Raw genomic sequence first — 15,359 nt, 5'->3', positions numbered from 1 at the left:
AGCTGTTTTCTTCCTTAAGGATACAATCCTCAAGGTCATGATTCTCAGAGCCTTCCAGCATGACAAAGGAGCATTACCTACCGCCAAACAAGCTGTCAACACAAACTTTGTCATAGCCTAGATAAAGAAACTGGCAGACAGTGATAATAGGTCTAATTTCCTTCCCTCCCAAGGGAGGTAAACAGATTTCAAATCAGTCTAAAGACCTATGCACGGCAAAGCAATGTTATCTTTGAAGGCACAAAAGAAAAAGACTCACTGGAAATTCATCTAGAGGTTCATTGATTTCAATGTCTAGCACTTCATCATTGTAAATTTCTTCTTCCCCCTGGTCTTCCACATATTCTATTTGGTCTTCTGTCAGTTCAGCATCAGTGCCTTCATACTGTCCTTCATCTGTGTACTCTTGAGTGTACAATTCAGATCCATCAGATTTGTGATAAACCATTTCATCCTCCCCTTGCTCATACTCCGCTTCATGTTCCACAGACTGATCATTGGTGCTCTCTGAGAGTTCAAATGATGTAACCATCCCGGACGTTGTGTTAAGACTAATTGTGACACCCTGAGAACTACAGAGGGAAAAACATACCAAAAATAGACATACAGTTAAGACTAAGTTCAAAAGGACAACAATTCAATGCATGTTTCAAAATTTTAAAGTTTGTTTTGAGAATATGATGCAGCGAACAGATAAATGCAAAATGCACCGTTCTTGCATTAATGGTCTTAAATATACCTTGACATGACTCATCGCCATAAAAATATACTGTATATACCTACAGTTTATCACCAGCTGCAGGCTATTTGACCAAGAGAATCAAACCAACCAGATGGCTTAACAGGTTGGCTGGCTTAGGTCCTTCCCAGAAATTAGCAGATTTAACTCCATTTTAATTCTTAGAATAAAAATGATACACAAGTGACTACAACTATGCCTGGTTTTATTATCGGGGGAAAAGAGCAGAGGTATTCTATTAGCAGAAACAATAATGTGAATCATGACTAATTCTTGATTGCTTTTTTATTTGAATGGGCAAATTTACATTGTAATGCCTTTCTTGATGGAATTACATTCTTAGTCAATCAATGGTATTTTACTGAGTGCTTATGTGCAAAGCATTTTATGTTAAAATGTACAAAATATTAAGATCCAAGTGCAGTATCAAAAGCATACTCAGAAATTTTAAGATTTTTAAGAATATATTCAAATTATTTTTATTACATTTTACGGTTTGTATACTTCTACACTTGAAGGCATCCACTAAATCTCAGCAGTTGACAGTACAACAAATGTAAAAAAGGGGAAATTTCCAGTGCTAGTTCTTTCAGGGAAGAAGTATTAATTTTAAGTGTAGATTTTTTAAAGATTTAAGAATTCCCAACCATCACGAACATTGTAAAAATGTTGTGGCTAATACAAAATGCATATGGTATCTGTTTAGAAAATATACAATTATGAATAATGGATGAACAAGAATTAACTTTCAGTAAAATAATGGTTTTATAAAAGCACCAAAAATTACAATACAAACAAGAGCTTCAATTAAACACAAGTGTAAGTGCTTGAATCTTTATACTACTACTACTAATAATAATAATTGTAAAGTGCTATATGTCAAGCACTGTAGGAAAGTGCTGGGTAGACACAAGATAATCAGGTTGGACACAAGCCCTGTCTCATGTGGGATTCAGTCTAAGAAGGAGTGTAATAATAATAATAATAATTGTAGTATTTGTTAAGCGCTTACTATGTGCCAGGCACTCTACTAGCACTGAGGTGGATACAAGTAAATAGGATTGGACAGAGTATGATTTAATACCTATTTTTCAGATGAGGAAATTGAAGCATAGAGAAGTTAAATGACTTGCCCAAAGTCACACCACAACAAGTAGCAGAGCTGGGATCAGAACCCAGGTCATCTGCTTCCTTCGTCTGCGCTCTTTTACACACACACTCAAACACACATGTCAGTCAATCATATTTACTGAGTGCTTACACTGTGCAGGGCACTGTGCTTGGGGGAATACAACAATATAACAAACACATTCCCCTCCTACAATGAGATTACAGTTTACAGACAGACATATACCTCAAATACATCTATACATAGTACCCTATATAAATTATATTCAGAACACAATCGGTAATTAACCAATCCATCTATGGCATATATTGAGCACTTACTGTGTGCAGAGCACTGTACTAAGCACTCAGTTCAACAGGATACGACATGTCCCTGCCCATAAGGAGTTTACAGACTACAGGGGAAATTTGGGGTAATTTTCCTTTTATATATAAAAAAGGAAGCATTACCAAATTCTTGAACTACCTGAAGTTTTAAATAAAAGTATACATTTTAAATTGTTACCTCCATTTAAATCACTCTGAAAGATTCAGGGAAAAAAGAATAATACCTGAAATTTGGATCATCTTCATTATCACTTTGTAAAAGATCATCATTCAGTTCTTCATCTGACAAATCGGACTGATTCTAGGTGAAATAAAAAACTCCATTAAGTATTTCTTCAGGACATAAAAAGACTCTTCCAGTAAAGCTAAAATTATTCTTAACCTTTACCATTTCAAACGCTTTTCACAAAATAGAAGCAGCAGCTTTTTATCGAGCACCTCTGCATGGAGCATTGTACTAGGTACTTGTGAATGTACGACAAAAGTACAAGTCCTCATCCTTGAGGAACAAATTGCTACGCATATAATAAGAGATCAGATTGGATAGATATGATAAAAAACCAACACTGAGCAATTGAATAAATAATAAGCAAGTAGATTTGCCCTTAAATACTGAAGTGGCTCATTGCTGTCATCATCAATGGTATTTATGAAGCACTTATGTGTGGAACACTATCTATGAACTTGGGAGAGTACGATTCACCAGGGTTGGTAGACACGTTCCCTGTCCACAGGGAGCTTACAGTTTAGAGGGGAACTGATGAGGAGATATGACTAGGAAGGTGGAGATCAATCATGAAGTGCCTCGTATAGGATGGGGTTTAAGAAGGCTTGGCTTCAGAGGTGGGATGGAACTTAATTTGGTGGATGTGAACAGTAAAGGACTTCCATGCAGGGGGAAAGGCACGAGATCTGAGTTTAAGGGTTCCACACGGGGAAGGCAAGAGCAAGGCACCAAGGTGTATACATGGGAGTCCAAGTACAGAGGAACATCCACTTGCCTGAGCTCCATTTTTCACCCCACTACTGCAGATTAGAGTTCTGTTCAAACCAGCCTTCAAATCCTACAGATTCTAAACCCATAAACTAGGGAGGGCAAGGACAATTTACAAAAAAAACTAGCTTGGGTCAGACTGGGCTCAAATTCCTCTGTGTGCATCTTCCAATCAATCAACCAAATCAGTGGAATTTTTCAGCACTTACTGTGTGCAGCACACCATAATAAGCACTTGGGAGAGTACAATACAACAGAGTAGGCAGACATGGTCCCTGCCCAAAATGAATTTATAGTCTAGAGGGGAATCTTCCCAAACTTTTAGGGTCTTTGAGGGGTCCCACTACGCAGAATGGGCACTACCATACAGGCAGTTGTTCCATTAGGCTGCTCAAACCACAGGCCCAAGAGCCCCCAGTATATTGGCAACTGCAGGCCTCCCCTTTTCAGTTCCGCCTTGTCCTAGTCCAGAAAATCCCACAGCTTCAGTTTAGAGCACAAATCTTCAATCTACCCTGTTACATGCAGCAAGGGAAAAGGAACCACCATCATTCTACTCTGAACAAGAATTCCGCTTGTGAAAATTAAAAGGGAGAAATACTGATGTGTGGAAGTCTATAATGTCAATTTTGCCCCCTGCAGCTCTACCCACATATTGCTTTTTGGTCTGGAAGGATGTCCCAGCAAACACAACCCAGTTGAAAAAAGCAAGATAGGGTTGGGAGACCTCAAGTTCATCATTTCTAAACCTACCAGAGCTCACAAGTTCAAGACCATCACCTTCCAGAACATAAACTACCCATTAGTGGTTGGCCCAGAACATAATGATAAATCAGTTGAGGAAATAAGTAGACAGGTGAAATATCTGTCAGTTATAGTAGTATAATTTGGGGAGATTTCACTTCGGTTGTTGTGGTGGCTCAAATGATGTTCCACTGGCATTTTCTAGAGCAGTGACTCCAATATAACAGAATAAAAAAACTTCAATTGATTTGTTCCCCCAAACCCCAAGATCTTAAATTCCTAAAAAGGCAGGCAAAGCTGAGTCTAGTTAAAGGCATGCAAAACAGCTGGGATCCAGCCATGAAAAAACAACAAAAGAATCTCAAGTGGAAAGGATTATTTTCTTCAAGAAATGAAAATGGAATCATTCCTCAAGGCTTCAGGGTCTCCAAAATTAATTCTGGAGTAAAGGTTTTTCCATATCAAAAATGAAGGGAAAGTAATTGCTATTACATGTTGATATATGATGTCATGAAAAATTCTGCAAGCTAATCTTTTTTTTGAGTTAAGGTTATTTTATAGATTCACACATGCACAGAAAAGTACTTACTTACTGTGCTTACTCCTTCCTTAAACTGTTTCAATACTGAAAAATTGGACAACAAAACTGTCTCTGGTTTCTCTCTCAGCCACTATGACTACCCACATACTTTCTTTCCAAATTCTATAGCCAGGTGCTCACTAAGGGAGTAAGATGGCAAGGACAAAGCAAGATATTTCTAGTAATTCCCCTATTTGTTTTCCTTTCATTTGTAGTCACAAACCCTCAGCTGTTTCTCAGGCCTCAAATGGTAACTTAAGCATACTTTTTTTTTTAAACAGTGGGTTACACTGTTGAAGAGTCAGAGAGTGATACATTAATATTATTTTAAGCTGTGAAATTGTTCAAACTAGGGCATTTTAAATTACCAAGAGAAACTGCTAAATGGGTATTTTTGCTTTTACTGTTAATAGGGCCATCTCTACAATAGGGCTAATTGGGACAAATTGTACCTGGTTCTGCACTCAGGGCTGGGGGTGGGGGTGTGCCACAAACCTTCCTTTGAACAGGATTCTAGAGAGTTGTCACCATGCAGGACAGTGGGAAATGGGAGGGAAGTTCTCAGCACAAGTCCAGATTCAAGCATTCCTTTCTTCCTCCCCCCTACTTCACCCCTTCCTCTCCCAACCAATCTCTAGGAGTTTCTCATGCCTCCTTGGGCTGAGGTTTGGGTTTGTCTGCTATCCTGCTTGCTGGAAGGGAGCAGGGTGTCTCTTGATAAGGCTAGCTGTTCTTGGCCCTGCACTTCTTTAGGGTGGGCCCTGATATTGAATTATTACATTACAGTAAGATTCAATATGGTGCAGCAACATATTTTCAAAGTCAGTTGACTGCCTACCTTTTTGCCAGATAGTAAATCCTCTCCAAGCAAGTCATCTTCGAGTTCACTACAAGAAAAAATGTTGGCAAACAATGAGTATTCTTTTTATAAATCAGCCATTTGAAATATATTGCTGGTTAAAAAATATAATCCAGTTAAGCAATGAATGGAATTTATTGAGCACGTACTGAGTGTAGAATACAAGACAGGTAGATGGCATACTACTTTCCTCAAAGAGCTTACAATCTAATGAGGGAGACAGATCAAAATTAATTATTGGCAGGAGGTAAAACAGAATGTAAAAATGGATGTGGGTAAATAAATGCACAAATAGTAAAGTAGAAAAAGGTTCATGTAGAGATGTACGGGGTATGTGTGTGTATGTGTGTGTGAGAGAGACAGAGAGAGAGAGGAGGAGGGAGGGAAGCACACCCATTTGGAGACAAAGGGTAACAGAAGGGGCATGGATGAGGGTTTAGAAACTATAGAGCCAGAGACCAAGCAATACAAAAACTGACAAGCGTAGGCAAAGACTGAGCCAAGGGGAGAAGGAACTTCAGAATAAATAAGAGGATAAATTACTGGGAAGGATACATCAAAGAACAGACAAAGGAGGTATGTGGCGAAAATGATGGGAGTGGGTAAATATATTTGAAATGAATTCTATTTGTAGATGGGTGGCCAACTAGTTTCTTCTAATTAAAGGAAAAGTAAAGCTAGAAACTCCTAAAAATATCATTCAATTCATTAATGATGCTTCAAACACAATTACTTTCTATGTGAATATACTCAAAAATTGTGAGGTCAGTACAGATTAAATTTAATGCATAAAATCTAGAATTTTCTAAGTAATCCTGTTTGTGTCTTTAAATGAAAACAGTTCAGTTTTGATGAATGTATTGAGTAAAAAATGACCCAAAACCCAAATATAGCTTAAGCAGTAAACCCCAATTTACAGATTTTACAAATTAAGCCTTATTATGTTGGATATGGATCAAGTCTGTCAGCAACAATCTGTGTTAACAGCTAAGCACCACATAACTGACAGGCAAACGGCCAACAGCTTCATTTGTATCTGAATTAAAATACAACATGCCAGCTGAGCAATGTAAATAAATATGTAGCATTTGAACATAAAACATTTTTACATACCTATCCCAGTCATCATCTCCAGTTCTTCTTCTCCAAGACCGTTCTGCACCAGGTTTATCGAACTGATCAAAGTCATCATCTGTAAAAAAACACTTCATTAGAATACTTCTTTTCCTGGAAAAACAGTCAAACCAAAGTATTCCAATTTTAAAGTCTCACTCCTTTAGAAATTACTGACTTTTTATTTCTGCAGATTCTCTAATTAACATTTGGAATAATTTGCATCTCAAACTGCCAGGAGGAGGGTTGGGCATAAGAAATAATTTTATTTATGGCTGGTTAATGTCCAATTAAAGGCATATAGAAAAACTTCTTTAATGGAACAGATTTCCCACTGTACAGAGAAATGGTCTGGTCTACTGTCAGGAAGATTTTTAAATGAATGTATAATCAGCAAAGCATTCCAAAGTGAAAGACAGGAAAACCCAAGACCTACTTATTCACAATACACACGTAGCACTTGTGTTTCCTTTCTTCCATACTGCTCTGATTAAATGCATGAAGCCTAATGAACCTCATTTCACTAGCTCTGACTGCACAGCTAAGTAAAAGGGTGGACAGGGCAATTACCTGGTTAATCTGCTCTTTGTGAAGAACCTAACCAGATATTCCTGGCCAAAAACTTCACTTGAGCTGCACAAACCCACAAACCCAAAACCCTGGGCTTTCTCTAGCACTCTCCAATGGCTTTTTTCCCCCACTGCTTTCAAACATGTGCATGACTGCCCTATCCTAAAAATCCCTCCTTTGACCCCAGAGCTCCCTCCAGTTATCACCCCTTTCCCTCCTACTATTCCTCTCCAAACTCCTTGGGCGAGTTGTCTACTGCCACTGCCTCAAATTCCTCTCCTCCAATTCTCTCCTTGACCCCCTCCAATCTGGCTTCCATCCCCTTCACTCCACAGAAACCGTTCTCTCAAAGGTCACCAGTGATCTTTTTGCCAAATCCAACTGTCTCTACTCCATCCTAATCCTCCTCGACCTCTCTGCTGCCTTCGACGCTGTGCCCATACCCTTCTCCTGGAAACATTATCCACCACTGGCTTCACTGACATTGTCCTCCTCTTGTCTCTCTGGCCCTTCATTCTCTATCTCCATCAGCTCCTCCTCTACCTCCCACTCCCTAACTATGGGGGTCCCTCAAGGTTCAATTCTGGGTCCCCTTCTATTCTCCATCTACACCCACTCCCTTTGGAGATTTCATTCATTCTCATGGCTTCAACTACCACCTCTATGCGGATGACACCCAAATCTACATCTTCAGCCCTGATCTCTCTCCCTCTCTGCAATCTCACATTTCCTCTTGTCTTTAAGACATCTCTATATGGCTGTCCTCCCATCACCTCAAGCTTCACATGTCCAAAACTGAACTCATCTTCCCACCCAAACCCCATCCTCCTCCTGACTTTCCCGTCACTGTAGAAGCACCACCATCTTTCCTGTCTCACAAGCCTGTAACCTCGGCGTTATCCTCGAATCCTCTCTCATTCAATTCACATATTCATCAGAAAATTCTATTGGTCCCACCATCACAACATCACTAAAATCTGCCCTTTCCTCTTCATCCAAACTGCTACCACATTAATTCAATCACTCATCCTATTCCAGCTGGATTATTCCTACAGCCTCCTTGCTGACCTCCTAGCCTCCTGTCTCTTCTGGTAGCAAAAGGTTTTGCAATATTCTTTAGTCGGTCCAGGAGGGCATTGGCTAGAATCTTGCTCATAATGGAGAGTAGTGAGATCCCCCGACATTTCCGACAATCAACTCTCTCACCTTCCTTCTTGCAAATAATCATTGTGGCCTCTGAGAATCCTACATTTCCTCCGTATTCGATACGTTGAGGAATGTAGTATTCTTCAGTATTCCCCTTATTTTAGAACTGTAGGTGCACATATACTCAACATGGGTAAGCAGAAGTCTTGATTTGGTTTCAGTCCATGTAGCCTTGACTGTCTTCACCCTTGATATTCCACTACCTGTTCACTTATGTTCCTGAGCTTGGTCTGGATCACAAAATCTCAAATACTGTTCAATTCTTAGTCCTTTTGCACTTAAATCCACTTATGCGGACAACAACCCATATAGAAAAATAGGTATTATGTAATGAGATAATGAAAAGGAAACCTAAGAGGACTTAATTTAGGTCAGGCTTCTCCAATTTGTAGCTCAGGAATCACAGTGGCCCATACTTGATTTAACCCTGACCATTATGAAATTCTGAAATGGTGATATGATTGGTAGTTATTATGACTAATTCTGAGACCTTGAAAAATGTTGGCCTCCAGCTTATCCAGAGCAAGATAATGATATAAGATATGGAACAAGTTAAGAAAAAATAAATCTAGAAACCAGAACTCTGTCTTGCATCCCAGTTGTCTAGCCCCTCTGTCTCATGTGTGTTTTATTTTAAGTTACTGCTGAATGGCTCACATACTGGAATTTTATTTCTTTAAACTTTAAAAATGAACAAAAATACCTGCTTCACACTAATGAACTCTAGGCTTAAAGAAAATTCCAAACTGACACTCATCTGTTACAGCAATTCAACCAAGTTCATGCATTTTCTGCACAGGAATAATTACAATGCCTGAAGGTCAATGAATCAGGCTTCCAGTTCTACAATGCCATGAAGGCATTCTTTTTTCCATTTGGTATTCAAGGGTTGCACAGTCTTACTGAACCTGGGTAAAAGGAGATAACCACATTTCATTCCTTTCAGAGAATTTGATAAATAGGCTTCCAGACCCATCCATAATAAAACTATCCTAATGATCATCACCAAAGTTGTGTCTGCAGGTAGACAAGAGATGAACAAATGAAAGATGGTTCCGAATTAGAACTGCAGAATTGCAATCCACCAGAAATTAAATGAGTATTCTTAATTTGGGGGGTTATTGTGCCTTGAAAGAAGATAGCTTAGAAAAGAACACAGAAAAACTTTCAAGATGTTTTAGATAATGTTGGTATTTGTTAAGCACTTACTATGTGCAGAGCACTGTTCTAACCGCTGGGGTATACAGGGTAATCAGGTTGTCCCACATGAGGCTCACAGTCTTAATCCCCATTTTACAGATGAGGTAACTGAGGCCCAGAGAAGTGAAGTGACTTGCCCAAAGTCACACAGCTGACAAGCGGCAGAGCCGGGATTCGAACCCATGACCTCTGACTCCCAAGCCCAGGCTCTTTCCACGGAGCCACGCTGCTTCTCTAGGAAGATGCCTTCCTAGACACTCACGTTTGGCCTGTTTCAAGGATTTTTGCCTTAAGAGAACGAAGACATATTAAGCAAATGAAAAAACTTGGATGGGATACTCAAAGAAACAATATGTGAGCTCCTAAATCTCACCCTGACAGCCCTTTAAATCCCTAGCTAGATGTTTCCAGTGCCTTGCCTCAAGTCTGGCAAAATACAGCCAAATGTAGCTGTAACATCTCAGCAATACAAATTAAAAATTCAGAGCACAATGCTTTACAACTTTTAACTTTATTACCCAGTACGGTTTCCTGTAAGATTTATTGTATGTAGTCTGAAGTTGGGTGGATGACAGGGCATTAAAAAAAAAACTTAGAAATTGCAATTACTAGAATCGATAATATATTCTGGGCAGGTAGGGTAGTGAAAATATAAAATAAAAATCAAAGTGCCTAAGCTAACATCGTACAGTGAGCGGGGTGGGGGAAGGGGTGTTGGAGATGCATGGCAGTCAACTCTAAACCTCTGCCCCTTCTCCTGTCCCCTCCCCGGCACACAGCGCAGGGCATGTGAACATCCTGACTCGCCACATCAGACTGGCAGCCATTTGACAATATGTACTACTGGCTAAAAGGGGATGGGGGAAAATAATGTGGATAGCACACTGCACATCAGCACCACTGCTGAAAAGCAACTCAAGGGCATGTCTTGACAGAGAGATACCCTAAACCTTACATTCAAAGAAGACCTACCCAAGTTGGCTGTTCAGGACACTTGATCACAGATGCAGTTTGGACTAGTGGAAAGAACATGAGCCTGGGAGTCAGAGGTTTCTAATCCCAGCTCTATATTTTACCTGCTCTATGATCTTGGACAAGACACAACTATCCATGCCTCCATTTCTTCACCGGCAAAATGGGAATTCATTTCTTATTCCCCCTTCTACTTAGACTGTAAGTCCAATGAGAGACTGTGCCCAACTTGATTATCTTGAGGCCCTCCCAGACTAAGCCTTCCACGTCACCCTGACTGACTCCATTTGCTCTCTCCAGCCCCCAGCCCCACAGCACTTATGCATATATGCATATACCTGTAATTCTATTTATTTATACTGTTTGTTTACCTGTATTGACGTCTGTCTCCCCCCTCTACACCACGAGCATGTTGTGGGCAGGGAATATCTCTATTTGCTGTACTGTACTTTCTGAGCACTCAGTACAGTATTCTGTACATAGAAAGTGCTCAATAACTATGACTGAATGAATAATGATGATTAAAGGGGCAGTCCTGCCATTCAGCAGTTACATGGATGTTTGAGTAACCCAACGGAGGCACAGAGAAATGAAGTGACTTCCCCAAGGTCACAGAGAAGACAGGTGGAGTGACATGTGGTGGGAAAGAAAAAGTCTCTGCAGATAACCATAAAACTAAGAATACCCAATTCTACATCATGTGAGGGCTGCATTGTTGCACAACTTTGCTTTTACAAAAAACTTGCTCTGTATCACCCACCTGACCTGACACCACACAAAGGCACCCAGCTTCTTCAATGATGCATCATGCCACACATAAACAGGCTTGCCTTGTCAGAAAAACAATTTCTGAGCCCCTAATCTCATTTTAATAATGTTGGTATTTGTTAAGCGCTTACTATGTGCCGAGCACTGTTCTAAGCGCTGGGGTAGACATAGGGGAATCAGGTTGTCCCACGTGGGGCTCACAGTCTTGATCCCCATTTTACAGATGAGGGAACTGAGGCACAGAGAAGTTAAGTGACTTGCCCACAGTCACAAAGCCGACAAGTGGCAGAGCTGGGATTCTAACTCATGAGCCCTGACTCCAAAGCCCATGCTCTTTCCACTGAGCCACGCTGCTTCTCTTACCCAAAACACAGATTGAAAATATGCAATATGGTACGATTAAGTGAACTGTTATGCGTAGTTGAAAACGTTATATGGTTCTGAAAATACTAGCACACTCCCTCTGAAGAATCTCCAGTTTCACTCCCCAGACAGAGAGAATCCAGAGGCGAAAACACCAGATTTAAATTTTCCTCGACCCTCCATCTACTACTGAAGATGAGGCCCTTCCAACTGTAGAAAACCTTCCAACACTCAGCCATCCTTGTTCCCAGTCCCTAAAAAAAAATCATCACAGCAGAGTTATGCTCGTTTGCAGACCTAGTGCTGCTGATTATGGTAGTGGTTAAGCACTAAGTGCCAAGCACTATATTAAGTACCGGGGCTCACAGTAGGAGGGAATAAGCAGGATAAATGAGGAGACTGAGGCACAGAAGTGAAGTGACTTGCCCAAGGTCACACAGCAGACAGGCGGTGGAAGCAGGATAAGAGCCCAGATCCTCTGACTCCCAGGCCCGTGACCTTTCCACTAGACCACGCTAACTCCTTGTCTAACAATCCTTTCCTGATTGCAGTGTGCCCTACTGGTCTATCTTCAGCAGCTGCATCCCAGTTTTCAGTTGGGTTGCTGCTGAGTCTCAGGCTTTGCTGTACTCTGCCTTTAAGGTGTTTTCTCTGTTCACCTTGCTTTCACATTTCAGCAGGAGCCACATGTAGTTCTTAGGCTGCTTTACTGGGGCTCATGATATCCTTGTCCCTTCACGACTGGAAATCCTGACTTCCTCCTGATCTTTCTTCCCAGACACAAAGCCAGCCTTCTGAACTCAGAGCTAAGGTTATATAACATATCCCTAACAACCGTATTAGAAATTCATTCATAGCCCTGTAATTAGGATTTCCCCATCACCTTATAAAACTTATGCAGTCTCTGAACTTGTCTCTAAAGCTTTCTACCAGTACAGCTCATCCCACCTTCTTCCATGAAACAGGAGCTCAAGACCCTCTTCATTCAGAAAGCTTTTCCTGATTAATCCACCATAACCTGTGACCCACAATTCTATAATCTAATTTTGAAATACATTAGCCAGGCTAAAGGTTTTGTCAAATGCTATGCTACTGCTTCTCCACCCCCTCCACGAGCCCAATTGAGCACCAAAAAAATCTAATCACTTTATCGCTAACCTTGCTCCTCCCTCCAACATATTACTCTGGAAGTGAAATTCTTCAGGAACCTGGGTCCTTTGCTATTCCTACAGGAAGTACAATAGGGCATGAAGGGGGAGTATTTTAAGGTGCCCAAGGAACGCAGGGCGTGCACAATGAGTTGGAGACATGATAGGAGCGACAGTATATTTGACACCTAGAGGGCAATAAGATTCTATTTTTAACAATACATGCAAGATAGATTTTATTTTAACATGTCAATTTGGCCTCATCCCAGGTTATAGGGATTTAATAGCTATTAGTATGATCATTCTCCAGGCATTACTTTACTAGATACTATTCTTTTCTTCTGAAAAAGGTAGCCATACTAGCTACAGTTTAGACCACCCATTTAATTCTCTGTAATGCCACTTCAACAAGTTTTCACAACTTCTACAGGAGAAAAAAACCTACTTCTGTGAAACAATTACTTCCACTTGAGGTAATTCACCTTGGCATTTTAATAACAGGATCATGGCCCCAAAGTAGCTACTCTGGGCTATGGATAATTTTACACTGAGCACAATATTCTTTAAATTTCATTGAACTGAACTTGAGAATAATATGCTCCTAGCAAGATTATTACCCATATATAAAAATACTTAATTTTGATTTGCCAAAATAGCAGTGGATTTCCATTTATATCTACAAAAGTGGTTTTGTGGGTCTTTTCCAAATCCAAGAAGAGACCATTCATTTTCTTAAGTTTGCCAGAGGAGAAAAATGATTTGTGCCAGCTCAAGAATGTAGGGTAGTTTGCTGTTCCTTGAAAAACAAAAAAAAACCTAAGCGCTACTAGAAGGCTGAAACTGGGTCAATAATGGCATAATCGTGCTAATAAAAGGCTCTCTGTACACTTGTTATATGAAAGTGCATTTCATTTGTCTTTTTAACTCTATAATTTAATGTTAGGAATTTAGGGGAAGCCCCAAAATAGGTGTTCCTAATGAATAAACAGAAAATGCCAAGAATAAATTACAATAGATATACAAAGTGTACAGTACAGCTAGCTGGAGAAAAAAAAAACACACCATTTTTCCATAAAAAGTAAAAGGTGATGTTTCTGAGGTTGGCCACAAATGCAACATTTTGGAATCGGTGTTTCCTCCTGCACTTTCTCTCCCAAAAAACTTAACTCAAAAAAAGTTACAAAGACCAAAAGAGTACCCAGAGGATTTAATGAAAGACAAAGTTCACTACCAAGTTTGTAAATGAGTAATTATTAGTACTAGTATGACTTTCCCAGATGACTTTTCCTTAGATAGAACAGTATTTGCAGGAAAAAACTCCTATACTCTGATATTTCCACAACAACCTACAAGAAAACCAAATGCTACAAAAATAATCTCAATATTCAACTGCTGAAAGCTAGAGCAAAATATAAGTAACAGAATAAAACTTATTTGAATACCCAAAGCACACAAAGGCTTTCCAAACAATAAATGGAAAAGGGTCCTTGTAAAAACTGAAGAACTGTGTGTAGGCCAAGTGTGACATTCTATATAGCTATTACAGGTTCAGCTTTTCAGTACATATTTTTCAGCTCAAGTCCTCACACAACCACACATTCAGCAAAAAGGAACATTTAACAAGAAAAATGTTACCACAAAACTCAAGGCCTAATGACATTTGTGCTCTCTTTTCTAGGTTTACTTTTCAATTTTGCAATAAACCTTGTTTGTGAAGTTGGCCAAGAATTTCTTCCAGGACCTTTGGAGCATGTATTAACTCGTGGAAGTCTCATTATCAGTCATCTTTCCTAAAAACTTAATAAAATATCTTTCAACAATCACAGTGGAAAGCAGCATAACCTAGTGGAAAGAGCAAGGGTCGGGGAGTCCAGAAGACCGGGGTTCTAATCCCAACTCAGCCACTTGTCTATGTGACCTTGGGCAAGTCAAACTTCTTTGTCCCTCAGTTACTTCACCTGTAAAATGAGGATTAAGATTGTAAATCCAATGTGGAGCATGGATTGTTTCCAACCTCATATCTACCCTTATCATTTAGTACAGTGCCCGGCACATTAGTGTCTAACAAATACCATTTAAAAAAAAAATCAAACCCCTCCTGAAAGATTTTGACACATTCTAATGTTCCCCTCACCTTCTACTTGACGTGTAGAAGTTATTGAAAGAGATCACAACTACAAAAAAAACACCTCCTTTACAAAGTTGTGGAAGAGGTAATTAAAACAACCTTCAATAGAAATGGTGTAAAGACTGATATTGCCTTCAAATTCCTTCATTCATTCAATCAATCATGAATACTGAGGGTTTACTGTGTGCAGAGCACTGTACTAAGCTTTTGGGAAATTACATTGCTTATTGTTGCTGTGTACTTTCCCAAGCGCTTAGTACAGTGCTCTGCATACAGTAAGCCCTTAATAAGATTGAATACAATACAATAATAAATATATAGGCAGGGAATGTCACTTTTTAAGTACTTCCGGTGTGCTGTCTAAGACAACAAACCTACTCAAAGCTAAAAGGGTAAAATACCTACTAAAATAGAAATTACGGTATTTGTTGAGCATTTACTACGTGCCAAGCACTGTTGTACACACTGGGACAGATAAAAAGTAATCAGGTTGGACACAGTCCCTGTCCCTCCTGCGGCT

The 15,359-nt window shown here is 39.8% G+C and overlaps 1 protein-coding gene across 3 annotated transcripts in view; it reads right to left on the bottom strand.

Moving 5' to 3' along the window:
* RBM33 (RNA binding motif protein 33) overlaps window positions 1-15,359 on the bottom strand; it is a 111,202-nt gene that overhangs the window by 93,366 nt on the left and 2,477 nt on the right. For all 3 annotated transcript variants that reach the window (XM_029077753.2, XM_029077754.2, XM_029077755.2), the window contains exons 2-5: window positions 6,485-6,563; window positions 5,351-5,399; window positions 2,419-2,495; window positions 260-572 (exon numbers count right to left, since the gene is read on the bottom strand). In XM_029077753.2, coding sequence (XP_028933586.1) covers window positions 260-572; window positions 2,419-2,495; window positions 5,351-5,399; window positions 6,485-6,563 — 518 coding nt within the window. The remainder of the gene's footprint in view (window positions 1-259; window positions 573-2,418; window positions 2,496-5,350; window positions 5,400-6,484; window positions 6,564-15,359) is intronic.

Source organism: Ornithorhynchus anatinus, chromosome 13, assembly GCF_004115215.2.
Source record: "Ornithorhynchus anatinus isolate Pmale09 chromosome 13, mOrnAna1.pri.v4, whole genome shotgun sequence".
In the NCBI taxonomy this organism is placed as follows: Eukaryota; Metazoa; Chordata; class Mammalia; order Monotremata; family Ornithorhynchidae; genus Ornithorhynchus; species Ornithorhynchus anatinus.
Note: the sequence above shows the minus strand (reverse complement) of the source record. Positions and strands in the feature narration are given on the sequence as shown.